Source organism: Gavia stellata, chromosome 17 (assembly GCF_030936135.1).
Source record: "Gavia stellata isolate bGavSte3 chromosome 17, bGavSte3.hap2, whole genome shotgun sequence".
NCBI lineage: Eukaryota > Metazoa > Chordata > Aves > Gaviiformes > Gaviidae > Gavia > Gavia stellata.
In genome coordinates, this window is record NC_082610.1 from 18,593,774 (window position 1) to 18,608,564 (window position 14,791).

Consider the following 14,791-nt stretch of genomic DNA (forward strand, 5'->3'; position numbering starts at 1 on the left):
GAGGTCCCTGTGTCTTGGGTCTAATGCCAAGGTTACAGTTCCCTACGACTGCACTCAGTCGGTCATCTCTGTCCCCCATAAAGGCTCCCGAAAAGAGGGGCAGAATGGACCAGCCTTGCCCTGCCTTCCCCCATGGCTTTCAGGTGGAGCTGGGAGTGGGACGTGGCTGATGTGTCACATGTGTCCGTCACTAGGTCCAGCTGGGCATGCTGGAGCGGACGTTTATCCAGTTGTTCTGCAGGAGGGCGGCTATTAGCTGAGCTGGGAAACCTCCTCGTCTGTCTTCTCCCATCTCTTCCACGCAAGCTCCCGGTCATCTGCCGGAACTTCATGCATGGAAGGCCTCTTCCGAACGGGTTTCTCTCAGAGTAGTGAGGCAATCAAGGATCTGTTATCTTTCCCAGACCGCTCTATTTGTGTCTGAGACCCCCAAAGTTTACCCCTTGCTCATTATCTGGAGAGCAGATACCGTGTTATCCCCAGACATACTGTGCAGTGTGTGTCCCCATGTTGGATCACTCCTTCCTCCCACTTCAGTCTTTCACTCTCGTCCCTCTGCCGCGGTATTATCCCCGTCTTTTTTGTCTGTCGACTCACTCCATTCCCTTTGTATTTCTTGGATGTAATTGGAAGAGCCGAGAAGAACTCGCAGCCTGGTGTCCTGATGGGGAAGGGAGGCAGAAAGTGATTTGGGGAGTGGGGTGTGAAAGGAAGATGAAGGGGAAAAGCTGGCTAATTTGCATCCTTTCTGAGTGCCCTGGCTCTATAGCCAAGGTACAGCAGGGGGTCTTCTGGCAAGGCGGTAGCGACGTAATGAGGTGTGTCATATCCCAGCAGGAGCCAGCCTCGCTCCCCCTCAGACCCCCTAATTAGAACTGTTTCAATTTTTAAGCCCCCCGGAGGAGTGCTGGGGGGAGGCGGGGGGAGCGGGGTTCCTGCAGCGGGGGGATCGCCAGCCACCCGCTGAGGGGACAGCTCTAATTGGAGTCGCCACAAGGAGCTGCAGAACGATACAAGCTCGCCGTGGGGCCGGGGACAGCGATGCCGTAGTGCCGCGGGGCTGCCATAATGCTTTGTGCAAGGAGGGGCCATCACTATTGCAGCTTTTAGGGGATCTTCCCCCGCCCCCTAATTTGAATTAACTCGTTGGCAGCGGCAGGGGAGGAATTGCACATCCTATTGTGGCTTCGTGTTGGAAGCTTGGATCCTGGGGCTGAAGCTGGGACATCTACCCCCTGCTTTGGGAGGCAGGTCTGGTAGCCCGGGGAAGTTGGGGCTGTTAATGCTGGAGTCATGAGCCAGAGCAAATGCTGGAACCCCCATCCTCATATTCTGTGGCTTTCCATCCTTTTCCTACGTGCTGGCTGTGTCTTCCAGGTTTGGTGACTGATAACTGAGGTCCCTGTCATTTCACCCAGTAGCATGCCCTACTCAAGCATCTCTTTTGTGTCTTGAGCTACCGTTGCAGTAGGTGCCCATACCGCAGGGGCTTTGGCTGTAGGAGCTTCCAAGAACTGCTGGCTTACGTGGATCAGGGTGACTCTTAAGCCTCCTCTAGTCCATGGACCAAATCCTGGCTCTGCAGAAGTCAATGAAAATCTTTACACTGGCTTTATCAGGCACGGTATTCATAGTCCTCCTAATTCAGACGCATTAAAGCTTCCATGGAACAGCTTGTGGGTTCTCTCTAAAACACCGTCTGGCAGGAACAAGAGGAGCCTGGTAGTAGCCCAGGCTTATTTTCTGAATGACTGCAACAGCATTAAAACCTAATGCCATTAAAACATGCCTGCAATGACGTGTGCCATTAAAACCTAAGAAGACACCCTGAGCTGAATGCACCCTAGCCTGCCTATTGCTCTTGCAGATCCCATGGGCTGGGTCTGGAGGAAGCTTGTTCTTCAGGTAGCCCTTCAGAGAGCACCAGGCTCGACCCTCCTCAGGTCCTAAGATGGAGCCCAGATATGTACCCCTCTATACGACCCCCCTTTCAAAGTCTGTGCAAGTTAGATGCTGGAAAGCAGTGGCCACTTCGGGGCCATCTTGGTCCAAGTACAGCTTCCCAGGGCCTCTGCCCTAATGCCTGGCCTCTTTCATGAAGGCAGGAGTGAAGGTCAACTCAACTTCTTGGCTTCCAAGAGAGGTCATCTTCTCTTGACTTGCCAGGAGGCAAGCTGGCAAGATACCCATGAGCAGGCTCTGATAAAAAGGCAGGTGAAATCCCGTGTGAAGCGGTGGATGTTGGTGAGCAAACCTGATTTGGTGGTGTGTCTGATGGGCCCTGAACTAGCTATTGCCATGCGGCAGCAAAACCTTAGAGCTGAGCTAAGCTGCTTCTGTGAAACCATTAGCTCTGTGCTCGGCAGAGGTCAGAAAAAGCAAATTGAGTGTGAGGAGCTGTTGGGCTGGGAACAGGGAAAGGAGGAGGCATCTTGCCCCGTGCAGGTCCCCGGTGTGCCTGCCTCTCAAACATGGCACGTCGGGGCTGGCCAGGATGGCAAAAGTCATCTACGCAACAGGCGGCTCTGTAGATGCTCTGACCTGAAAGGCTCCTAAATGAGGTCTAAATGTGGTGAGAACCGTGGGGAAGGCGATTAGGGAACAGGCATGTATGGCCTCTTCCAGTGCAAGTAGTAAGGGTCACCCAGAGGAGCCATCGATTAGCAGATTTGGAGCAAACCAGGGGAAGGACATCTTCATCGTAGCTGGCAAACCATTCTGCTCCCTGTCACTGGCCACTGTGCCTGTTAAAAGCTGACATGGCTTCAAAAAGCAATTAGACAAATTCATGAAAGAAAACTCCACTGAAGGCTATTAAATAGACAGAGAAAACCTCTGACTTGGGCAGCTCTGAAGCCGCAGATGCCCGCGGGCTGGGAGAACGTACCTAGAAAGTGTGGCTTGTGGCACTCTTATGCTCTTCTGAAGGCATCTTCTGAAGGCCAAGCCCTTGGGGACTTGGCCCAAGGTGAGTGTTGTGTCCTGCCCAGCTGACTGGTTGTCTTCTCCTTTCCTCTCTTTCCAGGTTCAGCACAATGAGTTGGCATCCTGGGTGTTAGCAGTGTGAGGAGACCAGGACGGGTGCTCCCCTGCTCACCCCTTACCCCCCGGCTCATTCCCCTTGGGGAGACGGGTGCTGGCGTCCCTGCCCTGCCCTTCCGCCCCTTGCCCCCCACTCGCCATAGAGGGGACGGGCCCGTTATGGCTGGGGACAGGCTCCCACGCAAGGTGATGGACCCGAAGAAGCTGGCCAGCCTCCTGAGGAACGGAGCAGAGGGCACCCTGGTCATCGACAGCCGCTCCTTCGTGGAGTACAACTCCTGGCACGTCCTCAGCTCCGTCAACATCTGCTGCTCCAAGCTTGTCAAGAGGAGGCTCCAGCAGGACAAGGTCTCCATCACGGAGCTCATCCAGCCCGCCTCTAAGATGAAGGTAGGGGATCTGGCCCTCACCTTTCCTGGTGGATCCTCGCGCCCTCTTCCCCAGCAGAAAGGGGCAGGGTGAGGGTGGGATGTAGACCGGCCTAAGGGCTGGTCTATGCCTGGTGTGTGCATCCTCCTCCTCCATCCCTTGACCCCAGTATCTGCTGGCATCTCTCTGGCACCCTTTGGAGAGCTGGAGCGTGAGCTCATGCAACCACAGGGCTGTCCTCGGGGACCTGTTCGTTGCCCCCACCCCAGTGACGTGGCACCCTGCTCCAGGAGCCCTCCCCGGGCGAGTCTAACAGGTATATCAGCCTTAGGACTTGTCCTACACCAGCAAACAACCCCCCAAAGCCTTCCTGGAGCTGTAAGCTTAATCCCCTGCTAAAAACTCTTCCCCTCCCCTCTGTCATCTCTAACTCCATTCAGGGACATGTAATCCTCCTCCCCTGTGACGCCAGAAGCTCTTATCCGGTGTCATGGCATATTATCTCTCCCAGGCTCCTCTCTCTATCGCTCCTGGTTAAATAATAGAAGTGGCTCTGAGCCACGGAGCTGGGCTGGAGCCCCGGCCAGAACAGCGCCGGGTGCCCCCGCGGTGCCGTAGGCCGGATCCTGCCCTCTGCCAAGATGCTGCCGGTGGGCACTGGGTTGCGGGATGAGCCGGAGGGTGGTTTGCCATTGCAGCCCGCCCTCCCGCCGGCTCGCTTTTACCGTTCCCCCCCTCCCGCCTTGTGATTTTATGGCAAAGCGAGGGTAATTCAGGCGATTAATCAAATGCTGGGCCCAGCTGGAGCCATCTGCAGCGTGTCCCCCCCCCGCCACCCCGCGAAGCCACCGCTGTCCGCATTGGCTGCCGGTGACATCACCCCGCCGGGATCAAGGGGACTCGTAGCGCGGGGGGGCCAGCCTCACGCCAATCTGCTGCGGTGATGCTCTGGACTGGGCGATTTGGAGGGGATTGCAGAGACTGATTCCTGAACGGCTTTAGCTGCTCTTAAATCCCCGGGAGAATAAAGCAGAATAATCAGGTTTTCACAAGCTAGGAGGAGAGCGGTGTGGCCGCCCTCCTCCCGGCGAGGGTCACCTCTGCAGTGGCCGCTGTCACGTGGAGCAGCAGCAGCAAAAGCGATGCGCAAGGGGGAGGAAGAAGAGGAGGATGATGGGGAAGGGGGATGCATGGAAGAGTTAACGTCAGCTGATGCCGTCCGGCTGCAAACCTGCAGCTCTGCAGCCGCAGAGGAGCAGTGACTCCCAAAGGGATCAGCTGGGCTGTCCTGGTGGTCCCTGCTCTGTCCCCATAGAAGGAGCAGTCGCCTCCTCCCTGCTCCTGGATCGTTCCGTAATGGTCCAGGTACCAGCTGGGGACGTGATTATAACCAGGGATGCTAGGGGGGTGGAGGAGAGGCATTGCCACCGTCTTTAATTCATGGCTTTTTCCTTTTCTTTTTCTTCTCTTTTCTTTTCTTCTCTTTTCTTTTCGGTATGGCTGAAGTCTCTCCCGGCGCACCCGTGGGCAGGAGGCAGCGTGCCCCCGCTGCCGCTCTGCGCAGCCCCTGCCACGCTCGCTGCTTGCGCGCTGGCTTTCCCAGCGCACGCAGCCTGGGAATTAATTAAGCTTCAGAGTACCCTTGTGAGGTTAAGCCACTTGCCCTGGGAAGCTGGAGGAGGGGAACCGGGGGGATCGCAGCCGTATCCTCATCTGGCATAAAGTAGGGGTGGTGGTTGTGGCTCAGGGTGTCCAAGCCTTTTCGTGCACACACCTGCAAGTTTGTATTTTGGGGTGATGAACTCTCCTCTCCCCCTTTCTCCTTTCCCCCACACCTCTGATTTCAGCTATTTGGGTTGCGGACATATTTTGGGACCCCCAGAAATCAATAACGGTCTGCTGCCTTGAGGTGCACAGACCCTCAGAGAGAGATGCTAAAAGCTGGTTTAGACCTCCGTTACCCCCATATCATTTCCCTGCCTCCACCTGCCATCGCTGGCCAACCCCCTCCCCAGCCCTGCTCTGCCCCTGGCTCCCCACACCGGGGCTGGGGAAGGCGGTGGGGCGAAGCGGGGGGGAACGGGGGGCACGGCTGGCTGTTGGGAGCAGATGGCAGGAAGGGTGACATCAGTGGCGCAATTGTCCGGCACCATTATTCCTCCTGACGGGCCTCCCGCCCTCCTCCCGTTTCCTGCTCCCGGCCGGCCGAGACAAAGGCGGCCGGCAGCGACGTGGGGCTACCCAGGCAGGGAAAGGGCAGCCCTGAGCCCCCACCTCGTCCCGCTCCTCCTCGCCTGCCCAGTGCCAAGAGAGCTCGACCTGCGCATCCCGGCTCAGCGATGCACCGGGCGGCGATGGCCTTCTGGGGAAGGACGCAGGGGCCGATACAGAGCAAAGCTTTTGGGCAACGCCGCCCGGCTCTCCCCTCCGCTCCTCCCACGTGCGCGCAGGCAGGGGGGATGACAGCATTTGTCTAATTTGCTTTTCCCAGTGCTTGCACCCCTCTTTTCCGTACCGCTGTTAAGGAAGGGTACCATTAACAGTGCTTCTGGATGCTGCGGTTTGGAGCGATGCTGTGGGATGACAGCAGCTCCTGGCTGTTTTGCTACGAGGAAAGGAAAGGACCATTTGCTGGTAAAGAAGAAATGGGGAAAGTAAAAATCCCTTTGGTTTTTTCAATGAAATATGTCTTATGATTGTGGGCATAGCTAAGCCACTGCTCCCCGAGCCCCATTATGCGCCGTGTCCCGCAGGGCACGTGCATCTTCCCGTGGTGCCCGGCTGGGAAACTGCAGCAGCAATTCCTCTCCCAATTAGCAATAGTCTCCCTCTGCACAAAAAATGGTACCAATGTACTGCTCTGGTTTTGTTTTTGAACTCTTCTCCCAATACTAACAATAATAAATTCTCCCAATAATAAATTCCAATAACAACTGGAGTAATTCAGGTCCTTGGTGCAGTTTCGGGGGCAGAGGCTATGGGGAATTCCTGCTTGGGGTTTTTACTAGCATTTCTTGAGGGAAATGTTGAAAATTTCATTTCTTCAAGATCCCCCTGGAAAGTCTTTCCACCTCTCGACCTCTTCTCGCTTCCTGAAATGTAGCTATCTCCAGAGCAGCTATAGCTGCGGTTTGAGGCATGGCAAGGGTCTCTTCAGGCGATGGGAATATTTATTTATTTGCATTAGGAGCATGGCTCTGCAAGCAGCTGTTTTGCTTGAGGGAAAGCCGGGGCTTATTTTTGAGCCGCGTGCTCGGCTGCTCCTTGTGTTGATGGAAGCCCTGTTATTTCAGTGGGGTGATTCACTGTGTTTTGAAACAATATGTGACTGAGACGTCGGTAGTAATTGGGATAATAAGAATAGCTCACTCTTATCTTAGCTGGGATCACCTGTAAAGCATCATCATCCCTGCTTGGCAGCCGGGGAGGGGCGGAGCAGGGACCCGGACTGCCTTGAACCACCCAGTGCCAGGGACCAAACATCCATAAGGGAGTTACCTCCAGCCAGAGCTGGGGAGGGTGATGGGGAGCTCTGGGCTTGGCGCGAAGGATGGTCTCAGCTGGGGTTTGGTTGGAGCTGTTGGCTGGGTAGTCCCTGCTCCGGGCTGGCCATCCCGCCGAGCCGAGATGCAGGCAGGGAGGAGGTCTGTCCCTGGGGACGTGCCCTGGGGCACCTCCAGCGCTGGGGTGGGCCAGCAGCTTTTCAAAGGCGCGCACGGGTTTGCAAGCCCCGCTCAACATCTACTTGGGGCCAGAAGACTTGCTGTGCCTTGGCCCCACTGTCCCTTGCTGGCTGGATTTGGGGACGCTGTCTGGAGGGTGATGCCTGGGGGTTTGGTTACTTCAGCAGGCTTGGGGTGATGGGCAACCCCCATGGGAGAGCTCCCACCATGGAGGTGCTGCTCCTCGGAGGGACTCTCCCAAGTGACTAGTGATAGAACGAGAGGAAATGGCCTCAAGTTGCTCCAGGGGAGGTTTAGGCTGGATATTAGGAAAAATATCTTTACTGAGAGAGTGGTGAGACACTGGAAGAGGCTGCCCAGGGAGGTGGTGGAGTCACCATCACTGGAGGTGTTGAAGGAACGTGTGGACGTGGCACTGCGGGATGTGGTTTAGTGGGCATGGTAGGGTTGGGTTAATGGTTTGACTTGATGATCTTACAGGTCTTTTCCAACCATAGTGATTCTGGGGTTCTGTGACTCCTCTGTTGTCAGCCGTGCCCCTGCCCTGTGCCAGCCCCTGGCAGAGGCAGGAATCTGGCCCTGAGCATCTTTTCAGCTTTACCCTCCTCCTCTGCCCCGCTTAGCTTTTAACTGCCGTACGTTTAAGGCCAGAGAGGGGGCTGTGCCTTCCCCTGCGTATCAGGAGTGTGCGGGATTAACGGGAGACCCACAGACCTGATTGAACATCTCCCTCTCATTTCCCTTTGTGGAGAGGAGCTGGGATGCCGGTGCGGGTTCCTTGTGTGCTCCACGAGGGCTCCTGAGGACCATCCTGCAGGCATCCTCGCCCCAGCAAGCGGGGTGTTTATTTTCTGCAGGCGGGCCATGCAAGGCCAGCGCTTGTTTGGCATTTACATTGAGTGAAACCTTATAACTTTAATAAGATGTAAACCGTGTCGCACATCTCTGCCGTCGCTCAGCAACCCTGCAGTAATGGCCCAAACAAGGCCTCCCCGTGCGGAGGGAACACTAAATCCTATTGTGGGATAATTCTGCTTGGCCAGAGCTGATATCTCCCCTGCAGCCACCCTGGCCGGGACTGCACAGCCGGGACGAGCCCCTGCCTCACCGCAGCTTGGTCCCCACCTCACCGTGCTTTTAGGGGAGATGCTTTCGCTGGTGTGGGGCTTCAGGCTGGGGACTGGGTTTTCGGGATGTGCTAAGGGCTTGCTAGCAGGGCTTGAAGGAATAGCGGCCCTGCTAAGGACTGGCGGGCTCCCGGCTCCGAGCTGGCTTGGCAGCCACCCTGTTTCCCTCCAGCTGTGCTTGGGATAGCCTCCCGCGAAAGTCCTGCTTCAGGGATGGCTGAGGAAGAGATGCTGGGGTAGATCCTCAGCTGGTTTACCCCCAGGTGGTTTCGGTCATTTTTCAGTGTCTTATTTTAAAACTCCCACGTCCTTTTCTCTTTCCTCTCATCCTGCTGCTGCCTTTTCATCCCTCCCATCATCCCGCTGACCTGCGGGGCCAGTTTTGCTCTCCAGTGCCTGGTGCTGGGCCGGGGACAGGCGACTCCTTGAGCTCCCCGCTTCCTATTGCAGAGCGGCGCGCGGTGCCCCGGCGGGGATTTCTGTTGGTGCGGGGCCGTCCTTCCGCTGCGGCGAGGAGACATGATGAGCTCAGCGAAATCAGTGCACCCTGCAGTTTTATTTGGATGGCGCTCACGTTGCCGAGCAGGGAAGCACCTGCAGCAGGGTGTGAAAGCAGCATTAATATGGACAGCAACCCCGAGCGAATCTGCTCCAGTGGTAAGATAGGGCATGGCAGTGAGACAGCAAAAGGAGGCGGGTGTCCATGTGTGGTTCCTAGTTCAAGTGGTCTCCTAAAGAGATTTTGGAGAGAGCCGGGCAGCGGGTGGGCGATGGGCGGCTCCAACACAAGCCGAAGGAGGCAGGCGTATGCCATCCACCCGGCTATTCAGCAGATGCGCTAAGCCATGCCTCTGTGAGGATTTTTATCTTCTTTTAATGCACGGACCTTCAGGCAGGTGTGGGAACAGCCGGCTGCGCCTTGAGCACTCTCGCTGCAATCCAGCCATCAGCAGGCGTGGGGGGACTCCTGCCTGCAGACAGCTGCCTGCCTGTGGGGTACCCCACCATCTCACCCGCCCCGCAGACCCTGCAGCGGCAGCAGGGCTGGGTGCCGTTTGTAAAGTCACGTGAGAGCAGCCCAGGAGCTCCTTTCCCTCTCCCCAGCACATCTCTGCAGCGTGCAAGCCCCGCCACACATTATGAAAGGAAGAAAGAGCCATCCCCCTGAACATCCACCAAGATAAAGAAGAGATTCTCCCTCTCCTTCAGCCCTCAGGGGTGATCCGCAGGAGGTTTGGGTTGAGCTTCCAGAAGGGTGGTGCCTACAGAGGTGTTACTGTGCTGGGCATGGTGTTTCCAGGCTGAGCCCTGAAAAGCCGTGACTCCAGCCCCGCTTGCTCCAGCCACCGCACAGGGGCTGTGCTGGAGGTGTCCCTGCCCGCAGAACCACCCCCAAATCCCCATGACACCAGCCAGGCTGCAGAGGAGTATCCGAGGGCAAAGGTTGGGTGGGGAGGAGGTGGTGGAAGAAGTCGCGGCGACTTCTGGGATGCGGTTAAGTAATGGCAAGCTGAGGGTGGGCGATGGGGAGGAGTCACCCTATTTTGGGTAGGATGCTCAGAAGTGCTCACAGTTGGTGGGGCTGCTCTGACGGGCATCTGTGCCGACGTACTCGCTCGTAGCTGTGGAGCAGAGTCCCAGCGTGGCAGGACCCTTCATTTGGTGAGCGAAACTAGCTCGTGAGGACAGCGTGGAGCTAGGGTCTCCTGCTCGTGTGACCGCTAAATTCAGCTTTGCTTCCCATGGTGGTGTGGGCAGCAGCATCCTCAGCGCTCAGCCTATTTTTCTGACGCCCGGTTTTTGCCCTTCACATGCAGGTGGAGGCGGAGGAGCACCAGGATGTGGTGGTCTACGACCAGAGCACACGGGACGTAACCGGCTTGGCTGCCGACAGCTTCCTTTCCATCCTCCTGGGCAAACTGGACAGCTGTTTCCACAGTGTCTCCATCCTCACAGGTAGGAGCCCTGGGTTACTGCTTCCCTTGGTGCTCGTGCCCTTAGTCTGGAGTTACGGAGCTGTGGCCACATGTGTCCATCTGCACCCACTTTCCCGGCCACCGGTGGCTGTGGCGTTGGAGGGCAGCCCCGCACACGGACCGCGGAGGCTCGACCCACGCTGGCATTGCATGGTCCCCCAGTGCATTCATTCCTCACACCGTCCAGCTCCCCACCACTGCGCCTGCCAGCCAGCGTGAAGGGGAGGGGAGGGTACAGCGGGGTCGTGGTGTCACAGATGCGGTCACCCAAAAGCTGCTTTCGTTCCCCCATCCTGGCGCTGCTTCATCCCTGGTGAACGTGCCAAGGGCCGGACCCGGTTCGGGCGCTCTGCTCACTCTCGCTGCTGTTAAAGGGGAGGCAGGACAAGAAATCCATGGATATGCTGGGAAGGGGAAGGAGGGCAGGGGCAGAGGGTCATCTCTGGATGAGTCAGGGTCTGCTGGAGATGCTCTCCGGGCACGAGCGTGCAGGCAGGAGGAGGCACACGCTGCCCTAATTACAACCATTCTGCAGAGCGAAATGGGAGGCAGGCGACCGATGAATGAAACGCTCCGATGCAGCAGAGAGGAGGAGAAAGAGGCAGTGAACTGCCTAAGGGAGAGTTAAAGCTGCTTTTAATTCCCCATGGCTGGGACGGCCGGGTGTCTGCCTGGCTGGCTGCCCACCTCCGAGCTTTCTGCCTGCCGAGGGGTGGGCAGGCGCTGCCCCAGGCAGCCCCTCGATCCCGCTGAGCTCAGCCAGGCTCCTAGATAGTGCCGAAAGCGCAGAAATGGGGACCATCCCCATTCCCCGAACCCGTCCTCGTCCTGCGGCGACTGGGTCCTGCTTTGGGGCTGAGATGGAGGGTACTGACGTCTGTGTTCCCGGGGCATTGCAGGGATGGAGGGAGCGGCCGTCCCCGCAAACCCAGCGGCATGACAAACCCTGGGAAGGAGTAGTTGTGATGGGGAAGGTGGCACAAGCAAGTGGCATTCAGGGAACGTTGCTCGTGCACGGCATGGGTAAGCGCTGTTGAATCAGAGCAGCTGAGTTGTGATGGGGAGAACAGAGCAGAGAAATAGCAGGAATAAACCCCCCAGTTCGAGGGTTTCAAAAGCAAGCAGAGACTCCACAAAATCACGTTAAAGCTAATTAGTGTGGTCCGGGTTGCAGGAGCTCTGCTGAGGCCAGTGCTGGAGGATGCCGCTGTGAGCTTGCTACGGCAGCCCCTGGCCCGCCCCAGCGGCCACGCCGGCGGCTCCAAGGTCGTCGCGGCATAAACAAGGGCACGGCTTGGCGCACGGAGAGGGAGAAGGAGAAGGCGGATTCGGTCGCATCTGGGAAGGAACCTGCTTAGTCACCGGGACGGGTCAGGAAACAGCCTTCGTGGTGTGACCCTGGCACCCCCCAACCCGCCGCCGCTTTCCCAGGGCCGGGCGAGGGGCAGCGCTGTGGGCTGGCTGCAAACCTCCCACCCCGAGTCCTCCTGGAGCGGGGAGAGGGCTGGGTGAGGTGGCCCTGAACGCCCTGGAGCCTTCTCTCTCCCTTGGGGGACCCCCGTAGTATCGGTACACTCCAGCCGCACGTGCGGCATGCCCCATCAGCCCCATGGCCATCAGCATCGCTGCCGCTGAGCCCCCCATGAGCAAACCTGCACCCCGCTTGAGCGCACGCATCCCCCATCTTCAGGGCAGCCATTTCCATCTCCCTGGGCTGCAGGAGCCCAGACCCCCAAGCAGGGGTGCGGCTGTGCTAGATGCCAAGGAAAGTTTAAACCTCCCGAATTAAAAGCGCTGCGGGGCCGCAGCCTGATGGGGAATGCGGGCCGCCAGTGGGTGGAAAAAACGGGAACCGAAATGTAGAACACTGGGTCATGGCGGCGGCATTTTACATGGAAATCGTGACTGGAAGCGGCTGCGGAGAGCGTCCGGGGGAGGCTGGGCAAGCTTGCCGACACGCGCAGCTTCCTCCTGCCTGCGCTGTGGGCAGCAGCCGGGTTGTTCTAGAGGCAGCTCTTGGGAGGTCTGAGGGGGCATGTGAGGGCCGGGCCTGATTCTGACCCCTTGCCCTGGGGGGGTTTAACCCCTCGGTCTGTCTGCTCTGGGCTCAGGCACCTCGTCCTTCCCCAACCCATCCCGTGTCCCAAAAGAGGTGCTTGGGTCCTCTCTGGAGGTGGCTTGTGACCCCAGGTGGGAGTCGGGCCAGCAAGGGCTGCCAAAATCTCAGGGTCACGCCCTGAAATCTCAGCCTGTCCCTAAGTGGGTGCCAGCACCCCAGGAAACCCCATCCTGAGGGTCCCCAAGCCTGTGTGCCAGCCCTACACAGCCCCAAAACCTCCCGAGCCCCTCCGTGCTCCCCAGCTCTCCTCAGCCCCAGCAGATGTTTCTCCAGCGGTGACGCGCGCCCATGCCTCAGTGTCCCCATCTCACGCAAATGCCGTACTTGGCCATTCTTGCTCACCTCCAACCCATCGTCCTTCAGCCCCTTGAAGCAGCTGCTGGAGGCTGATGGGCAAGGACAGGGGAGCTGGGGGTGCCAAGAGCGGTGGTGGGGACCCCTCAAGGGTTAACAGCCCAGAAGCAGTAATTCCAGCGGGCTGGGAAGGAGGAATCTGAGTCAATTATTCCCAGTCTTGGAAATCATCGGCTTCTCTTCTTTTTTCCCTTTTTTTTTTTTAATTGTGTAAGTATAAATAGTGCTGCTTGCTGCCCTCCATCCGTGGGAGCAGAAAGCCTGTTGATTTATATGGTTTTCCTGACATCACATGAAGTGGTGGAAAACTGAATGGAGCCAACATTTTTCCTGCATTACGTAATGCCCCCTCCCTCCCTCCCAGCCCAGCTCTGCTATTCCTGCAGGAGCCTGACTGTTCTTTAACCTTTGTTTACTTCAGCACAAATGCTCGCTTTTTTGTGCTTTTTTTGGCTATTTTTTGCCTTTTTTTTTTTTGCTTTTCCTTTTTTTTTTTTTTTTCACTTTGCTTTTTTTTTTCCCCCCTTCTTCTTCCCCTTTGCAAACTCCCGCTTGGTTTTTAATAACAGCCATTATCTGTTTATGAAGCAGCAGCAGCGGTCTGGCTCCATCGCTCCCTGATGGCTCCCGCGTGCCAGCTCTTGTATTGGAGCCGGGCCAGAGCCGTAGCGTAGCGCTGAGCTCCTGGGTGCTGAGCTTCACCAGCTCCTCTCCCTTTTTCCAGCTGCAGCGGAGCGGGGGGAAATCTTTCTTTGCTCTCATTCAGCGGCTAAAAGCGATAGCCGAGGGCTTGGGATGCTCGTCCAGATGATGCTCAGGCACCCATCCTGCTCCTTGGGACCACTCCTGGTCCGTGGGGCGAGCGCCAGGCTCCTCTCTCCTGCGCCCGAAGCCGTATGCCAGCCGGAGAGGAAACCGGGGTGGCCAGCAGCGGTGGTCCCCGCAACCCCGGGCCGCTGTTGGGACCCCCCCTTGCACGGCAGAGGCTCTTTTCATTGCGGTTTCATGCGCCGGGGGAGCTTTATCGTTGCGATATCGCGCTCCGACCTGAAACAGGCCCCTCGCTTGCTTTCTGAACTCGAGTCATGAGCTTTTCATCTGGCTCGGGAGCGCGTGTGAGATCATCTTCAGCCCCCCCCCCCCCTTTGTACCAATTCTTCAAGGAATGTTTAAATTTTCCAGTCCTGTTCCTTCTAAATTTGGAGCATCTGTTTACTCCCAGGATTCGGAAAGAATGTAACAATATCATCAGTGAGAAATCCCTCCCAGCCCTCCGCTCGCCATCCTCCTCCTCGGCGAGCGGGCTGGCCTCGGCAGCGCTGGCCGTGACCCAGGTCCCCTCCAGCCCGGCGGTGCCGCGACCAGCCTGCGCGGCCGGGGAGTGTTGGTATTGCGCGGCGACGGTGGTTCGGAGCGGGCTGAGATTTGGGGGATTTTGGGGGACTCTACTAAAGGCAGGTGACTTCAGAGCGGGCAAAATGAAGTAGTGAAAAAGGAAAGGGGATTTCCATTGCAGGAGCTGACTTGAGGTGCCCAGGCGGGAGTGGGTTCAGCACTGGCTGGAATTATTTTGGGAACAAGGACTCAGGGACAGATGATTTTAATAAGAAAAAAAAGAAAAAGTACTTTTTTTTTTGTTTGCTGCATAGGGACAGTCCTAAAAGGAGGTTAAACATCAGGCCAGCTGAGTGTGACTTTGCGCATCCTTAGCTGAAAACACCGTGATGCTTTTACGTGTCGTGTTGGTGTGAAGCCACGTGCCAGCATCACATCGCCCTTGCTGCCGGCTCCTCTTGAAATACGTCAGGCTGGGGCTGGTTTAGAGGAAAAGAGAAGATGAATGAGAAAAGCCGAGCTAGGCAGGTGCAAAAGCAGTGCCCAGGCAGGGCAGAGCAGAGGGTGCTTGCTTTTAGTCAGAGTCCCGGGAGCTGGAGACGGCGTGTGCATCCGAAAGGCAGCAAAAATACAAATGAATCTGGAAAACTTGTCATGGCTGACGCTGAAGCTAAAAGCTTAGCAGGATCTAGAACCAGGATCGGGGCGTCTTTACAAACCCAACGTAAGAAAAAAAAAAATCGAAAACCTAAGAAGGAAAATACCCTGAACACCCACACTTTGGTC

The 14,791-nt window shown here is 57.2% G+C and overlaps 1 protein-coding gene across 1 annotated transcript in view; it reads left to right on the forward strand.

The window, feature by feature from the left end:
• The first annotated feature begins 3,197 nt into the window (after nt 1-3,197).
• Nucleotides 3,198-14,791, forward strand: part of DUSP8 (dual specificity phosphatase 8) — a 28,811-nt gene continuing 17,217 nt past the window's right edge. Inside the window, exons 1-2 of the mRNA XM_059825964.1 lie at nt 3,198-3,432; nt 10,039-10,177. Coding sequence (XP_059681947.1) covers nt 3,202-3,432; nt 10,039-10,177 — 370 coding nt within the window. The 5' untranslated portion in view covers nt 3,198-3,201. The remainder of the gene's footprint in view (nt 3,433-10,038; nt 10,178-14,791) is intronic.